Source organism: Eptatretus burgeri, unplaced genomic scaffold (genome assembly GCF_056783735.1).
Source record: "Eptatretus burgeri isolate ZD-2024b unplaced genomic scaffold, Ebu_testis_v1 Ebu_testis_scaffold_3164, whole genome shotgun sequence".
Classification (NCBI taxonomy): Eukaryota; Metazoa; Chordata; class Myxini; order Myxiniformes; family Myxinidae; genus Eptatretus; species Eptatretus burgeri.
In genome coordinates, this window is record NW_028225112.1 from 177,242 (window position 1) to 194,573 (window position 17,332).

At 43.6% G+C, this 17,332-nt stretch overlaps 1 protein-coding gene across 1 annotated transcript in view; it reads right to left on the reverse strand.

Moving 5' to 3' along the window:
• Positions 1–17,332, reverse strand: part of LOC147006576 (dynein axonemal heavy chain 8-like) — a gene marked incomplete at its 5' end in the record, with an annotated part of 164,610 nt that overhangs the window by 17,339 nt on the left and 129,939 nt on the right. The window contains 10 exon segments of the mRNA XM_085868499.1: positions 462–535; positions 2,451–2,460; positions 2,983–3,175; positions 3,356–3,474; positions 10,868–11,008; positions 11,095–11,272; positions 12,999–13,229; positions 13,231–13,249; positions 14,658–14,763; positions 15,696–15,878. Coding sequence (XP_085724625.1) covers positions 462–535; positions 2,451–2,460; positions 2,983–3,175; positions 3,356–3,474; positions 10,868–11,008; positions 11,095–11,272; positions 12,999–13,229; positions 13,231–13,249; positions 14,658–14,763; positions 15,696–15,878 — 1,254 coding nt within the window.

The window sequence follows — 17,332 nt, forward strand, 5'->3', positions numbered from 1 at the left end:
AAAATTGGAGTTTTCATTGAAGAATAGAAAACTCGTCTTCATCGTGAAGTTCACTGTAGTTTTACAAAAGTGGACAGGTGCAACAACGAATGGAACCAACAAAACTTTGATCGAAGAATGCTCACCACCCTGGGAAGCAAGGAGAAGCTGATGTTTCAGGCGTTAACCCTTTGTTGGAGCAAGACAACGTTCTGTTCATTCCATCCAGAGTTTATAAAGTCTCATAAAAGTCAGGTCAGGTCAAACCGAGTCATGCGAAAAACTTTTAAAATGGCGCATGCTGCTTCCTTATTTGACTCTGAGCATTTAAAAAGGGAGCACAGATGCAAAGTGTGTTTGCATTTTCACAGGTGCCTATGCAAACTCGAGGTGGGCAACACGAGCGCAGGCTTTGATTGGCTGAATAGCCTCCTCCTGCGTTGAGGGCTCCAAGTCAGGGAATTCGGACTTTTCAATTTTACCTCCTGCATTGAGATTTGGAGGAGTCTTCGAGCATGTACCTCTTGGCCTTGTCCCATCGAGATGGCTTTGCATTCTGCAACACAACAAACTTCGAGTCATACAAACTGAAAGAAGAATGTAATGGTCCAAGAGCATTTTTAATCACGTGTCTGAGGCCAAAAAGCTCTGCAGATGATGTACACCAGTTGTCATTACACCAAGTTCAGAAGGACAACGGGTTGAGTCAACCCCACCTGGTGTTAATTCTAACTCATGACCCTAACATCCCAAGCCAGCCAACCTAACCGCGAAGCCAACACCAGGCTTTGAGACCACCTGGACCTCTTAATGTCACAAATAAATTACAAACAAACATAACATCACAAATATTACAAATACATTTGGACAAAAGAAATGTTTGGACAGGGTGCTCCATAAAGACCTGGAAAACTTTGGTGGTTAATATATTGAGGACCACAGATGATCTATCAACACCCTTTGGTTGAAATGACACAGAAAGGACTTGTTCCAGGGGATTGTTGAGAAAACAATCCTCTGGAGGAAGTCCTTTCATTCACGCAGCTGTGATCCGGGAATGACGATCCTGCAGGTTTTCCACCTTGGTGACGATCCTGTAAAACATCAAGGGGGGGTTATGTTTGGTGATCGTGGGGGCCAGGTGGTTGGTCCGTCTCGGCCAATCCAGCGACAAGGAAAATTTTCATTCAGAGCGGCTCAAAGGACTGAGGCCCAATGAGGAGGAGGAGCGCCGTCCTGTTGAAAAATCAAATCGGGGTTGAAGGTCTTCAATCTGTGGGAAGGCGAATGCTTCCAACATGTTCATGTAAATTGTTGAGGTCACTGTGTCGTCCGCAAAGAAAAACAGACCCACCAAGAGGTCATTGAGAAGGCCACACCACACATTGACCTTTGGACTATCACATCTGTGTTCAATGACAACGTGGGGGGGTTTTCAGACCACGAGACTGGTTGATGTCACGGCAACGACCCCGATACGTGAAAGCAAGCTTCGTCTGTGAACATGACCTTTCTCAGGTGATCTTCGTCATCCTCGACGCAACTGAGCATTCCCAAGACAAATGCCTTGCGTCTGGGTCCGTCGTTTGGTTTGAGTTCCAGCAGAATCTGCACCGAAAAGTCACGGTTGTGGTCCATGACAACTACTCGAAGATGGGTTTTTCCCGTTTTATAGTCGTTCCAGATTTTTTGTTGTTGCATACTTAGTCAAGGATCACATAAGAAATAACACAGAACATACAACAAAGGGAGGAGGAGAACAGCAGGGGCGAGATAGAGGGAATCACAACAACAGTTGGGAAACAGGGACATAATTACTCACGAACGCTCTTTCTTTCTTTCACCAGATCGAATAGAACTTGAGTCCACAGTAATGGGAAGTGTTGAAACTGCTTCAAGCGATTTGGTGAATCTCTTTCAATGGACACAAAGTCTCTGTGATGGAGGCTTCTATGAGGGTGGTACCCTGTGGATGTGTACATCCATTGGCATCATCCAAAATGGCTTGATTGCCATTTCCATTGAACCTTTCGGCATCATTTTTTTGAATAGAAGGTAATAAAATCAGGTTTATTTTATTTTATTGCGTGAGATTTTTTTTGTTCACGTTCCCATCATCATCGAGTTGAAGCTCCAAGTCAACTCGAGCCATTACAACTGAACAGTGAAGTTGCTTAAGTGAACAGACTGGAGGTCACATGAGTTTGTGTACAGGACAAGTGATATACAAAATAAGCCAAAAATTATTCAAGTCATCCATTCGTGTTCGTATATCCATTAGCCACATCTGAAACTATGCGCACAATTTCTCTGAAACTTCACCACAACCTTCAACATCTACGCTGTTCCAAAGTTTGTTCATGACATTAAAAAAAATTGACATCTAATGGGGTCTTACAGGGGATTGCCCCCCAAAATATGTATTTGCTCTCTTATACAAAACTACACACACAATTTTGATGAAACTTAACCATAACCTTTGTCATCCGTGATGTACCAAAGTTTGTTCATGGCATTAAAAAAAAACAATCCATCCATATTTACTTTCTTCTCCATCACATATGTTGTGGGTAATGGATGCCTTCCAGTGGTTCACTGGTTATCTTACCCAGCCACAACCAGGTGAACATCCAGGGGTATTGTCCCTACGTTTTTAGTTATAGATCTCAAACAGGAGAAGACGACCTGGGAAAAGTTGAGATCAAGATTCTACAAATGTCACCACTTTGCAACAAAAAGGAGAACACAAACATAGCTGTATCCATGAAATATCTTCCATGAGTCTCCATTTTGTAGAAAAAAAAGAAAGAAAGAAAGAAAGAAAGAAAGAAAGACAGAATATGTCCCTCATCTTTGGCTTTGGCCTAATTGTGACAAAAGTTCTTAAACATGTCATGATGCAATTGCTTTAAAAATAGCACTAAACATTCGTTCAAAAAAAAAAAAAACAATGGTCAGACAAAAATTAAGCCCTGTGATATTTTTGAGTTACCCTGTTAATATCATTTTGGCAAGGGCTTCAATCTGAGTCGTTGGATCAGATCCCATGGAAAGAAAGCAGATGAGTGGTGTCTTGGTGTTACTTTCTTCCCAAGTCTTTTCCAGATTAAGAATAACAGGCTCTGCATACCTCTCTCCCAAAGAATTTGCAATGTACTTGTGAGCTTGGAAAAGAGTGCGATCAGGACACCATGATCTAAGGAAGAATGTCAAACACAGCAAGATGTACTACAAACAAGCATGGAGTTCCACAGTTATAGTTGATTAATTTCGACAGCATGAAGAGCAGGCATGCAGGTAAGGGTACCAAATGTGCCAAGATTAAAAGTAAAGTTTATTTTAATACAATTATTTTAGGAATTTGTAAAAGTTGCACCTGATAAGGATAAGTTTTCGGAAGGTGTCAAGGGAGTCTGAATACCCATCAGGTATCGGTTCCTCTTCAGGAGCATCTGTCTCAAACCAGGCTTTCCAACTTTTGTCATTCTTGGTTACCTGGAGTAGTTCAGGATTGCAGAGGTATTGCAGAAATAAGTTTACTTTTGCAACATTATAAGAAAGCATAATATGTCTCAACTATTTTCGATGAAGACTTGTATATTGCACAATGGCTGTCAGGATAGCCGAGAGCAGTACTTCTTCACCTTTTTGGTCCCACGACCCCATCAGACATTCTTCGGCAGTACCGTGACCCCCAAAACAAAAATTGAAAAGAAAAAAAAACCAACCCGATTTATTAAAACATGTCTGCCAATACTCAGTCAATGGGATGGCTGAAATTGCGTCGCAACAAAATCCTGTGCGTGGTTTGTACCTTTGTTCGGTTCCTAAAAATGGGCTCAACAAATTGATATGTTATTTATGACCCATTCATGACCCCCGGAAAAACCCCCAAACGACCCCCGGGTTAAGAATCTAGGGCCTGGAGGCATGTGCACATGTCTCTGAGCTGTCTCGCCTCGGTTTGAATGTTGGACAAGTTAAAACTGTCACCCTTGTGTTTTGCAGTCAGGGAGACGTCTATGTGTGTGTCGTCTATCAGAAGGATGTGAAACTGGGTGTCCTGTCTGCCAGCATTAGTTGGTGGATGTTAACGGTGGGGCACTGTGTGACCACCACCACGCCTCGACGTGCTGTGGCATCAAGTCCACCAGCATCTGGAATTCTGTAGAAGGGATGCGGCGCCATTCTTCCCACGAGAGAGAGTCAATCAACTCACACCTGTTTGATGGAGGTGGAAAATGCTATCTTGTGCATCGTTTCAGAATATCCCAAAAAATGCTCGATTGGGTTAAGATCTGGTGATTGAGGAGGCCATGACCTATGGACAACATGAGTGTCATGCTCATGAAACCATTGGGTGACTGACCACACGTGCTCTGTGGACGGGGCCAATGTCATTCGGGAAGACTCCCCTCCCGGCAGGAAGGAATTTTTCTTTTTAATACACATAATATACAATGTCGAGGCTCGTGTAAGAGCAAACACAGAGAACGTAAAACAAGGGGAGCAGGAGACAAGACTGGCGGGAGAGGGAAGCACAAAACAGAGGAGAACAGAGACATTAGATTTGTGGAAGGGAGAGGGATGGGGAACACAGGGTAAACAAGATGGACACTACAAGGACTTTCAGGAAGGAAAGCAGAGAATTTGAAAGAGGTGGGTTTTGGGGTGGATAAACGGGGGTAGAAAAGATCTTGGTTTTGTAGGGGGAATGATATGAGATGGTGGTGAACAGCTGTTTCAAAGACCTGGAGGGAAGAGTAGGATTGAAGAGAGTGTGGGAGTTTGTTCCAAAGGTGGGGAAAAGGGAGCAATGAAAGAATGAAAGTGAGCAGTGATTCTTGGTTTTGGTAGTTTTACCAGAAGGGGGTTGCTGGCGGACCTTGAGCACCCTGGAGGCCAGCTTGGAAATGTGGCTTTCCCAGGAAAGATCATGGCAGATCGTGAGGCCCAAAAACTTGAATGAAAGGAATTCTTCAAGAGGATTGTTGAGAAAGTCGATGGGGGGAAAGCATATGGTTTCAATGCTGCAACTGCAACATGGGGTGAAGATGATCACTCAGCACCATAAAGTAGCGATTGGCATTGACCTTGCCTTCTCAGGAAATGACGGCACTCAAACCATGCCAGGAAAATGTTCCCCACAACATCACAGAACCACCAGAACCCTTCACTGTTGGAACCAAGCACTCAGGGACTCAGGGTTGTCGAGTTCTTTAGGTTGGCGCCACACGTGCACTCGTCCATTTGGTGAGGACACGTTGAAGGATGATTCATCTGACCATGTCGCATTTCTCCACTGCTCGGTAGTCCATTGCCTGTGCTCTTTGCACCACTGGAATCGCCAACATGCATTGCCAGGTGTGATGAGTGGTCTGTGCGCTGCAACTCGACAATGGTATCTCTGTGCAACAAAGGGACGATGGTGCAACTCTGTGGATTTCTTGGTGGACCGTTTTGGATGAAACTGGCTGCTCACTCCTGATGCTGAAAATCGCAGTCAATTGATCTGCAATTGCTCACCTGCTTTGCCTTCCACTTCAAATTACTGCACGGACATCACGATCCTGGAGTACGCGCTTCGGCCCACTGTTGCCCTTTGCTGATGATGTCTTTTCCTCGGAGTTCCTTTCCGACATGACCTTAGTTAGACGCCATTGCTCGTTAAACATCAGCAAGTTGAGCTGTCTTTGTCACTGAAGCTCCTGCCAAACGCCCCCCCAAAATCACCCCTCTTTCAAAGTCACTGAGGTCTCCTCTTGCAGCCATGGTAGCCATAATTACAGGCAACCAGGCCTGTTCAGCATTTTTACACGTGACCCGAAGCATGCTGGGATGGTATTTGCTGAATTAACGGAATCATGTGTGCAGTTTACCGCATGCACAAGACGAGCTGCCCACCTCTGAAAGCTTTGCTGTCACCTGTTGATGACCATGTGGAACAGGTGTGAGTAGTCCATTACAACAGTCTAAGCGTGAGAATACGAGGCTGTAAACAGCAAGGTGGACGGGAATTCCAGACAATTAATTTTCTTCCTTGTGAAATTATTGCATTGAAACCTCACCATCACTTTGGTGAGAAACACTCTTCAGCTTGCGGTGGGAATCTCTCAAAAGGAATTCTTTTTTCTTCATTTGCTAACAATCTATCGCGCGCCATCCGAGAGTTGATGCGTCGTGTACATGCGCACACAAGGTGTTCACTGCTCGATTTTGATCACGAGACATTTTGGGATGAAACCATCGATGGAGTTGTGGATCATCAGTGTTTTGTGGGTTAGATACACGATGGTGATGAGCTACGGCTGATGCAGGCAGGATGCACACAAAGCAGCCAAGTGGTCCGGATACACAACCCCATGGTAACCCAGTTCACCAGCATGAGTGGCATGTAATGTTTTGCTGCCAACATTGACACTGGTTGACCAATTGGAAAAATATAAAAAAATATCATGACCGATCATATCAAACGCCACCGAGAGATCCAGTGGCACCAACAGAGTTATTAGGTTTGAGTCAAGAGCCCTCATGATGTCGTTTTTCATTTCGATGAGACCAGTTTCTGGATTATGGTTTGTCTTATTTCCAAACTGAAAAGGATCCCTGAGATTGTTTGTCTTCCTGTGAGCCGTCAGACACGAGCCAGCCATTTTCTCAATAGTCTTGCCAGAAAATTCGATCTCCTCATGACCAATGGTCTTGCTCAATGGTCCTTTATTATCACTTTTTTTTTTAGGAGGTTGGTGACAGGATTTCAACTCCGGCCACCATAAAGACCTTCATTCCGCAAAACGTCCCACAAACAAATCTGAAAACGAGTCTGTGGTTGATCAATGTCCCAGGTAAGATACTCTTCTAATGTTGGGGGATTTTAATGCATCGACTGGAACTGATAGGGATGGTTATGAGGTGTGTGTTGGTCCCCATGGGTCAGGAACTATGAACCAGAATAGCACTAAGTTCCTTGACTTTGCAAGAAGTCATGGACTGAGAGTGGTTGGTATAAGGTTCCAGCACCCACAGGCTCATGGCTGGACTTGGTTTTCTAACGCTAGTAGTGTGGCAAAGGAGATTGACCATGTGCTCATTGATGGTGGCTGGAGGAAGGTCCAGAACTGCAGGGTCGACTGGAGTGCCCCGTTCGTCTATGCAGAGAAAAAAAGGCTTGTCGTAGCAACTCTGAAGTTGCAGCTGAAATCTGGGAAAATGGTACCGACCTCGCCGAGGCTGGATGTTGGCAAGCTCAAGGATGACAGGGGAGCTGAGGAGTTTGTGGACAGGCTGAGTATGGATTTGGGGAATCCTGAAGAGTTGTGGCGTGCCTTCAAGATCACCGTCCTTGATGTTGCCTTGGAACTCTTGAAACTTGGATTTCTTGGAACTTTGCTCTTTGCTCTATCAGAGAATCCTTGGCTATCGTTGGTCGGACTTTGTGTCCAACGAGTGGTTGCTGAGAGAGACTCAAATGAGATTTGTTACGTGCATAGTCCATCGCGAGGGGGCCTCGTGAGTGGAGGAGGACAATGGGCCAACCACATGCCTCGTGGTTGCAGCAGGTTGATCAGTATCTCAAGGAGATGGGGATGGTCCAGGCATGTGCCTGTGGGATGGACAGACGGAATCCCTTGGAGTACCGGTGGAAAGTGGACGCAGCGACGCGCTGCTCCCATACCTGACCTGACCTGACCTGAACTTGCCGGGAATCGCATCAAGTCAACAAGATTTGCCTGTTAATCTGTGGATGACTTTCAACACCTCGTCTTCCATCGCCGATATAAAAACAGCACAATGGCTCAAAACCATGGATTCTGGATCACCACAACAACTTGTCTGGGTTTTACTTGCATCCACATCCAGTGAAACTTTCATGATGTTGTTCATCAAGTAGGAATGGATGGGATTGCTCAATGTTTCTGTGCATTCACGAACTGTGACTGTTGCGTTCAGCTCTCCGTCCCTTTCACCATGACGAACATCTTCATTGTACTATATGACATTCTGCTTGAGAGTGATCGGGGCTACAAAATTAAGAATCTGACCGATCTCTTTGTTGTGCCGTTGAAAGGCAGAGTCATGATCACCCTGAAAACGAAAAGATTCAACAATTTATTTCAGCAACACTGAAAGATGATGCTCGTCAATGCTTCGAAAGTTCCTTATGGAAGAGGAAACGTGATGGGTTTGACTTTGGAAAGTTCATGACAAGTCAACGTCATGATGTGACATGAGGGCCTCATGTGCCGTGGAGTTGTCGATGAGAAAGTCGGAGCATCCAATCCGAATGACCACGAAATCCAAAGTACGGTCCATTTGATGCGTTGGTCATGTTCCATGTTGTTGGACACTGGCCGAGGAAACAAGTCCAGAGAAGTAGTTACTTCGAGTTTAGATGGTGAATCAACATGAACGTTGAAATTCCCATTGATCAGTACTTTGCTGGATGTGAAAGATATTTCTGTTTGGAAGTGGGAATTCGTCTCTGAACCTGGAAAATTAAAAAGCATTTGCATGAGGAAGTGGAGATCGTGTTTCCATCAATCATCCTTTTTTTTCAACTTCAGGGCTAATTCACCCCACCTCCTTAAATCTACCTCCTACCAACCCCTCACATGTTATCTCCTCTCCGTACCCCTCCCATCTTGCCCCTCATCCCTCCCATCTCACCTCCGCTTTTGGTACCTTTTCACCGTCTTCTGCTTTGACAGTGTCAGCTCCTTCTCTGTTGTCCCAAACTGTGTGGTGTTCTAACATCTGTGGGCTCAATTCTAAATTAACAGAAATATCACTCTCTCAAGCAGTACACTCATCAGCACAAACATGCTCCTTCCTTCCTCTCAGCACACCTCCCCCTTTTCCCAACCCCTCAAATCTTGTACCTCCCCCCGCCGCCCCCTTCTTCACCATACCTCCTCCGAGTCTCATCCTTCCCTTCTCCCATCGCCCTCCTGCACCTTGACAGTGACTGCTCTCATGACAGTGACACTCTTTCCCCTCCAAGCTTCCCTCTCACCTTTCTCAAAAACTCCCCCCTCACCTGTCTCCCCCAACTATCCCCCCTCACCCTTCTCCCTCAACATTCCCCTCGCATCCTTCTCCCCTCAATCACTCCCCTCTTCCCAAAGTTGCACTCCCTCACATCCACAAAGGTGCCTCCTTCCCCCACCCTCTCTCTTCCATCTCATCACTCCACCTCCTCCGATCTTCAACTGCCCTGTGTCACCTCTCGTATTACTCCCCATTGTACCTCAACTCTTTCAATAACTCTCCTTAACTCAACAACCCCCCTCCTCCATGGTCCTACCCTCCACTGCACTCAAAACCTCCTCCCCTCCCTCTTCCTTAACAGTGTGGACCTCTAACATCCGGGGCCTTTGCTCAAACCTGACAGATCTTTCCATTCAGGTTGCCACTGACAAACCAGACATAATCTGTTGATATGAAGAGAAACCTTCCTCCTTCAAGAAGTCTCTGACTCCCAAGTATCTCTCCCTGGTTACTCCCTCCTCCGGCATGACAGACCTGAGCCTCGTCCTGGTGGAGGAGTTGCTCTCTTCATCAAACACTCAATTCCTCCCTCTCCACGCACTGCCCTCACTCCCCCAGGAATACCTCTGGCTACGGCTTCACCTCCACTCCCACGCTCTCATTTCCTCAAAGTCATCTGCCACCTGCTTGGAAATCAGCAAACATTATCGTCCTGCATAAAAAGGTGCAAAAACAGATCCCTGCAACCACAGACCAATCAGCCATCTCCGAATCATCAGCAAGGTTATGGAATCCATCATCGCTTCACACATTAAATCCATTCTCTTCTCCAATGGCTTGATTTCTGAGCATCAATTTGGATTCAGACCAGGTCACTCTTCCCTGGATATGCAGATTCTGCTCTCCCAACAATGGATGGAGGTCCTCAATGTCAGACATGAAATCAGAGCCATATCCCTTGACAATATCACGTGCTTTTGACACTGTCTGGTACCCTGCCCTGCTCACCAAACTCTCTTCCCATGGTATCCAAGGCCATCTCCACTCATGGCTCGCAGACTTCCTCTCCTGTCGCAGCCAACGTGTGGACCTAAATGGAGTTCTCTCATCCCCTCTTCCTATCCAGGCTGGAGTTCCTCAAGGTAGCGTTCTGGGTCCTGTTCTTTTTCTGGTTTTCATCAATGATCTCTCCGACTCTCTGGAAAATCCTCTTTATCTCTTTGCTGATGACTTCACCCTCTGCCGGACCATCTGTCATCCTTCAGACCGGCAAGCAGTAGATTCTACACTCTGCAGATCTGGATAAAATCACAAGCTGATCAAATATGTCTTTCAATCGTATCAAATCTCACACCCTATGTCTCTCCAAAAGGACTGTCTGGAACCCCCCCCCCCCTCCTACGTTCTCAACAATCCTCTTGAAGAAGTCCTTTCTTTCAAGCTTGTCCATCTTGTATTCCCCATGTTTCCCACCCCATCCCTCTCCCTTCCACAGACCTCCTAATGTCTCTGTTCCCCACTGTTTTGTCCTTCCCTCTCCCTCGCCTCTTGTCTCCTGTCCTCCTTGTTGTGCGTTGTGTGTTCGCTCTCATCCGAGCCTCGACAATGAAAACAAAAAAATAAAAAAAAACAGTTTTGTATTTTTCAATTTAAGGTCCCTACATAATTTGTCTCAACAAGTTTATCATTCATTTATAATCCACTATTTTCTGATTTTAAATCCGAGCTCTCTTTTTTAACCTCAGTCATTTGTTCACTTGTTTTACTGCCTTCCACCGTCTCATGTTCAACATACTGTTCACATTTTACATTTGACCGAATGATATAATCTTGGCCATCACGAAATATTTGCACAAAAAAGAAAAAACTCTCAAAACTGTACTTGTGCGCAAGAACAGACCTGGTTCAGGATTTTCCCAAAATGAGGCAGCTTGGAGATCTCCACCAGGTTCAGCCAAGTCATATCGATGATCCAACGGAAAGGTTTCGGAGTGCAGGTCTTTAAATCCAGTGCAGCACCACCTAACGAAACACCGCAGTTCTTTGAATGAGATAAATTAAAAAAAAAATGGGTAAAGTTGCTGGAATTCCAGGAATTCGAAACAAATGATACCTTTGATAAAAAACTTCAAATTCATTGTGCTTGATAGTTCCTCGTTGCAGGTCAATCTTGAGTGCCAAGAGTAAAGTGAAAAGGAATTTGTGCGTCTCATACAAGCCGCGTACTGTGTACGAGAACACTCCGTAAGTTAAAAACTCCATGATATTCAAATTCCTCTTTGGAGGCAGTGGAGATTTCTCAGATCTGCAGCAAAAAATACGGAGAGCTCAGGAGATGTCCGAAATTTTCATGTTGCACAGAATTGTTAACGCGTTATTAAAAGTTTGCTTTTCCGAAGGAATCGTCTGGTCGACTCTTGGCTCTGCTCAGGCAATCGGACAGCTTTGCTAAATCACATGTTCGAGTAACGCCATTCCCACGACCCTTTCATCCATGAAAAGGATGTTGGTGATATTGAGATTGAGGAAGTGAAGAAGACGAGTTCATGATGGTTGCGATACGCACTGAGGGGGCATGTGTGTGCACACTAAGTTGATGGTCCCCCATGCAAGTGTAAAATGAAGAGTGCAGCTGCTTTCTTTATTCTCTCTGGTTGCTGTTCTTGAGTACTTGGAGCTCACTATCTGCAATCAGTATTTCAACAAATTACTTGAGCAGAATGACAATTGTGTCTCCTTCCTCTTATGAGCGAAAAGTGGTAGTTGTTGTGCTCCAGGGTATGCATGAGGAAGCATGTATTCCCCCACAAGCTTCTCCAGTATGTATAATATGAATAAGTATAACAAAGGAAAAGCAACACTGCTGCCAAGTCGGTAAAGGCCATGAAGCTGAACATGCCTGTGTCGATTTGGAACTCGACACTCCTGAAAAATGCAGCACATACCGTATGCAGAAAGTAAAATAAGAGATAACTCACTCAAACATGTATGGACAGGCAAACTACACATTACACACTAAAAAAACCGGCAATTAAGGAAGTTGGGTGGCCATTTTCCATAACACGAGGCTCAATGACCTTTTTGTGTCAGTTGATAATTATCCCCTATGAATGATTACTACAACTATAACCGGAGGGGGAGCACTCGGTAGAGTGCAAAACCTCCACCGCCAATACTGCTGGGTCACTCAAGTGAACCTTATATCTTATTCATTAAATATGATGTCAACAGTGCTGACAGATTTATAGTTCTTTTCTCCATTTTTTTTTTTTGGGGGGGGGGTTGGAAATCACTTAAAACATGCAGAAATGCAAAAAAAAAAAGAAATCTAAATTTTGTTGAAAAAGAATTTGCATAAAATTTTTTCTCTAACAGTTTTTTTTTGGGGGGGGGGGTTGGAAATCACTTAAAAGATGTATAAATGCAAAAAAAAATTCGAAATTTTGTTGAAAAAAAGTTGCAAAAAGTTTTTTCTCCAACAATTTTTTTTTTGGGGGGGGGGGAGTTGGAAATCACTTAAAAGAAGTAGAAATGCCCAAAAAAATCGAAATTTTGTTGAAAAAAGTTGCAAAATTTTTTTTCTCCAACAATTTTTTTTTTGGGGGGGGGGTAACAATTTTTTTGGCGGGGGTTGGAAATCACTTAAAACATGTAGAAATGCAAATAAAAATTCCTTTTTTTTGGGGGGTAACCATTTTTTTTGGGGGGGGAGTTGGAAATCACTTAAAACATGTAGAAATCCAAAAAAAAAATTTTTCTCTAACTTTTTTTGGGGGAGGGGGCGGGGACCAAGTCCAAAATTTAATGGCATGATCCTTGGACCATACCTAACCCCCCCACCAAGTTTCGTCGAAATCCGTCGAGGAGTTTTTCCGGAATACTGTTCACAAACAAACAAACAAACAAACAAACAGAAAGAAGTGAAAACAGTAACCTCCATCCATCTTCGATGGCGGAGGTTAACAAACATCGCACTCTCACAGTTGTATAAGAACGAAAATCAAAAGTTAAAGGTAATAACAATTGCTTACTTGTCCATTGACGAATCGAAAATTTTGAGGAACTGCGCTAAAGACGTCTGGTACATCACGTTGACCATATTCATCTCCGTAATGAGGAAATAGAGGGTGCTACCACGCGTAGCGGCTGGTCGAAACTCCTCGCGGGCCTCGTTTATCTTGATCTCTGTTTTAGCAGCCACGTTCAGCTTCTCAGTTACTTCACTTGCTGTTGCCTTTGTGGTCTTCAAAACCCCAATCAGAGTCATCATCCACAAGAGAACCTGCAGAAAAAAAAAAAATAAGAAACTCAGCCTCTGGATTAACTGGCATCATGCCTAAAATATAAAGTTCCGTAACTGAATCAAACTTCTCAAATTTCAATTGTCTTGAAGTTTTAAAATGTGCAAAAAAAAAAACAAAAAACCATGATATCCATCTATCCATCGGGACCATACTCTGTGCAGAGCATTGGCGCTGTCTTTGCAGTCTCCTTGGATATTGGGCACAATCCCGGATGGGTAACCACTCCAACACAGGAAACCAGCAAGCTGGCACTCATTTTGCCAACCTCAGAAGGATAACAGGCAGAGTGAACCCTACCTGGTATTAATTCAACAGCCAAGTGGGATTTAGAACTCAGGATCCAAGGATCCCAAGCTCACTACCCGAATCATTAAGCCAATACCAGGCATCTGATATCCTTGCACTAAAATGCTTGAAGCAGACTCTCAAGATGAATACTTTAAAAGATGAGTGTAACTTTCACAAAGCATGCTCAGGAGGATGAATTTGATAAGAGAAATGGATCTTTTGTTACATTTCTTGAAGGTTACTAAACGAAGGAGCTTGCACAGACGTTATGTGGAGGACATGATATTGCACATCCTCACATGATTGTCTGTTCATTTATTTACCGACATGTTCTAAACACTCAAAGCTTTGTGATAATTTTGCCTGTGTTTAGCAAATAGTGTGGAAAGCGACATCTGCATCTGGCTTAAAGGCATCAAAATCGTGCCAACTTTTGCTGGTCCAGGTGTCATTGACACCTGGACCATCATGGATTGACATCGTGGTCTCATATTTGTTTACTCGCTGAACTACAGTGTTCGAGATGACAGGTTCGTTTTGAATACACATTGGAAGTAGGAGGGAGTCTTTCGAGTTTTCACTACTGGCATCGTGCCGCCCTCTCACCCTTCTTTCTCCAGGTCTAAGGTTCGTGGAGGGTCTGCAACACACACACACACACACACACACACACACACACACACACACACACACACACACACACACACACACACACACACACACACACACACACACACACACACACACACACACACACACACACACACACACACACCCAAGGTAGAATTTACAAAACAAGTTAACTCCTAAAAAAATTTCCTGCCAATCGCAAGTTCTACAGTAAACTTGTGTGTTCGTGTGTCTCATTTGAACTTGTGGTTCAGGATACAGAGAGCCGAGGTTGCAATCCCACATTCCATCGGATTTTGTGCATCGTCGGTTACAGTCCTGGGAATCCATGTAAAATACACCATTGTTAATACGTGTCTTTGCCATATGAAGACAAAGTAAACATTCCTGAACACTATTTAAAAGAGACAAATCAAATGGCGGAACCAAGAAAGTAGTACGAACGAAGCAAATCAATATAAAGTTTACCTTTGGTGCTGCTGAGCTTAAAAAGGAGATTATCTTCCAGCTGGTTAATCTTCCTTTTGTTGGATATCACATCTTCAATCAACATAACCCGCTCTGCCTCCAGTTCCTCGAGGATGAACAAATGTGGGGAGTTCAAAACATGGAGAGATATAAAATCCACACGTCAAAAAAAAATAAATCTCTCACTTTTAAGTGTTCATGAGCTTCTTGTGTTATTTTCATTGGGATGTTCAGAATCTAAATCGTATCAAGTGTCTTTTTTGTGAGCTCATGTTTAATTTCAACAACTCAGAATTATTAGAGGTGATCACAACAATTTTCACGAAAATCCTGGAATTAAAAAATTCACCATGAATCTGTAAATGCACTTCATTGAACTTCACACTACTACATCTGGGCTTACAGGATACAGCTCAGGGAGTAGCGTGCAAACTATGAGAGGTCGAGTCCATGTTTTACTCCCAATCTAACAACAAACTATCAATCACCCTGAAGTTTCACAGGCAGGCAGGCAGGGCACTGTGCATCAATGAGTGTGCCTTCTATGAGATGGGAAGTAAAGCTAGGGCAACTGTCTGCCAGCATGTGATTGTGGGAGTTAAATATCCTATTGTGTCTTTCATAAAAAGCAAGGATGGAGAGATTGCGAGCACCATGCTCAACTTAGAGATACCTGCCAGAACCTTAAAATGGGTGTTACATCAGCAATACAGTCCTCAAATAAAGTAACCAATGCATGAAATTATTTTTTTTCTGGAGGCAGGTATTTCTTGCCTTTGTGGTTACCTGATTGATCGTAAAACATTTAAATAATGTGCACTCAACAAGAGTCTAACAAGTGGAAGACTTGACTCCTTCAAAGTTCATCAATGAAGTTGCATTTACTGCCGAATGGTGGGTATTTGTGAGAAAGATGTAAATGCAGAATTGATAAAAATCAGACCCAATAATTTACAGTTCATTATTAAATTTCAGTTCAGTTTTTACCTTTTTACAGACACACAACCTCAATATTGTCTTAAGGGTTCCAGAAATCACCTTCTTCTCATTTAGGATGACTCTACCCAGGAGCTGGTCTTCCAAACCCTGCATTGTGACCGTGAAATCGATAATGGAAGTCTTTGCACTGATCTCTGGTGTGTACTCTGGATTTGGCAGCTTTGTCGTAATGTACAGTCTGAAACCTGCCATGACATCCACCTCTTTGTCCCCAACTTTTACCTGCATTGTGTGAAATACAACATTATATGGAATGTCAATGAAGATGTGATTGGGACAACCATTCTTCTGTAATCATTTACAAAGATAAAAGTGTATTAATACAGCAGCCATTCTTTTCCCCCATTTAAGGACAGCATTTGGGTATAATTATTATTTAATTTTGTATCTGATTCAATATTTTTTTCACGACAACATTACGAGAAAAACTGTTTTATAAGAATCATGCACAGACATGTTTTTTAAAAGGTAAAAAAAAAATAATGGCTGTAAATAGTCTTTTAAACCATCATAGCAATGAACCATCATCTCGTGTGGAAAGTCCAGCTCTTGCTTTTTGCGAGCTTCTGTACACTTCATAACACTAATCACTCATTCATCGTAACTATGAAACATCTGTAGTTTTTGTTATATATACATATATATCTATATATAAGAATATATGTTGTTGAGGTTTTGAGAAACTGTAATGATATATGTGCACTCACAACATGTCGGTCCTTGAGTGTAGTTATTTCCGTAATAAATGTTTGAATCGTCCCTTACCTTGAGATGGGTCAGCGCGAAATCCGGAGCGTTTGCCCGAGCGGTCATTTAAAGCTCCTTTCAATGGTCGTTTTGCAATGGCACCTTTTAACAGTCATGGAGGCTCTTTTTAACGGGGGGAAATATCGAAATGTGGGGGAAATATTTGGAGGGGACATATCGCAGACGGAGCACAAACTGGCTCCACCAATGGCGGAATACATATTCGATTTCATTCAATCGCACAATGAGTGACAAGCCATTGGTTTTGGGATGCCATTTTAAAAAAGCACTCCCCCATCAGTTAGGACCTGGGTACTTGAGGTGAGACGACCAAGGACATGAAGTGAGTTGGGTTCACGTAAAATTCAGCTGCAGACGGGGCATCCTCCATCACTCCAAGTCTTTCCTTGGAAAATCAAAGCCATTCATAGTCTCCAAGGCCTTTCTCCATAGGTCAATGGAATACTGGTCTCTCCATGTGGACTTGCACCCGAGCATCATATCCATCTTTTCTGGATTCTGCAGAATCTAAAGCTCTCAAAATTATTGTAATCTCCCAGGATTCGGCCAAAGCAGAAGGTGTATTATTCTCACGTGACAGGGAAGGTTTATGGTCTCTGTTTTCTCCTGTCTGTGCTCCAATATTGCTCCCTCTGCTCTGTCAGTCCTCTGACCCTCCCAGCAACTCCAGGATGCACGTGTTCTTCCAGTAACACCCTCCTGCTTAAAATTTCCAAAATCCAAGCTCAGCGCATCCCTCAAATCTTTAATTCCTTGGTTCTCCCAGCTATGGAAACATATTCCAGGGGCTGTTCTGTCTCACTCTTCCCTCCAGGTCTTCAAGCAGGCAATGCACCTCCACCTCATACCATCCATCCACCATCCTCAACCATGATCTCCATTACCCCCATTCGCCTTTCGTAACTCAA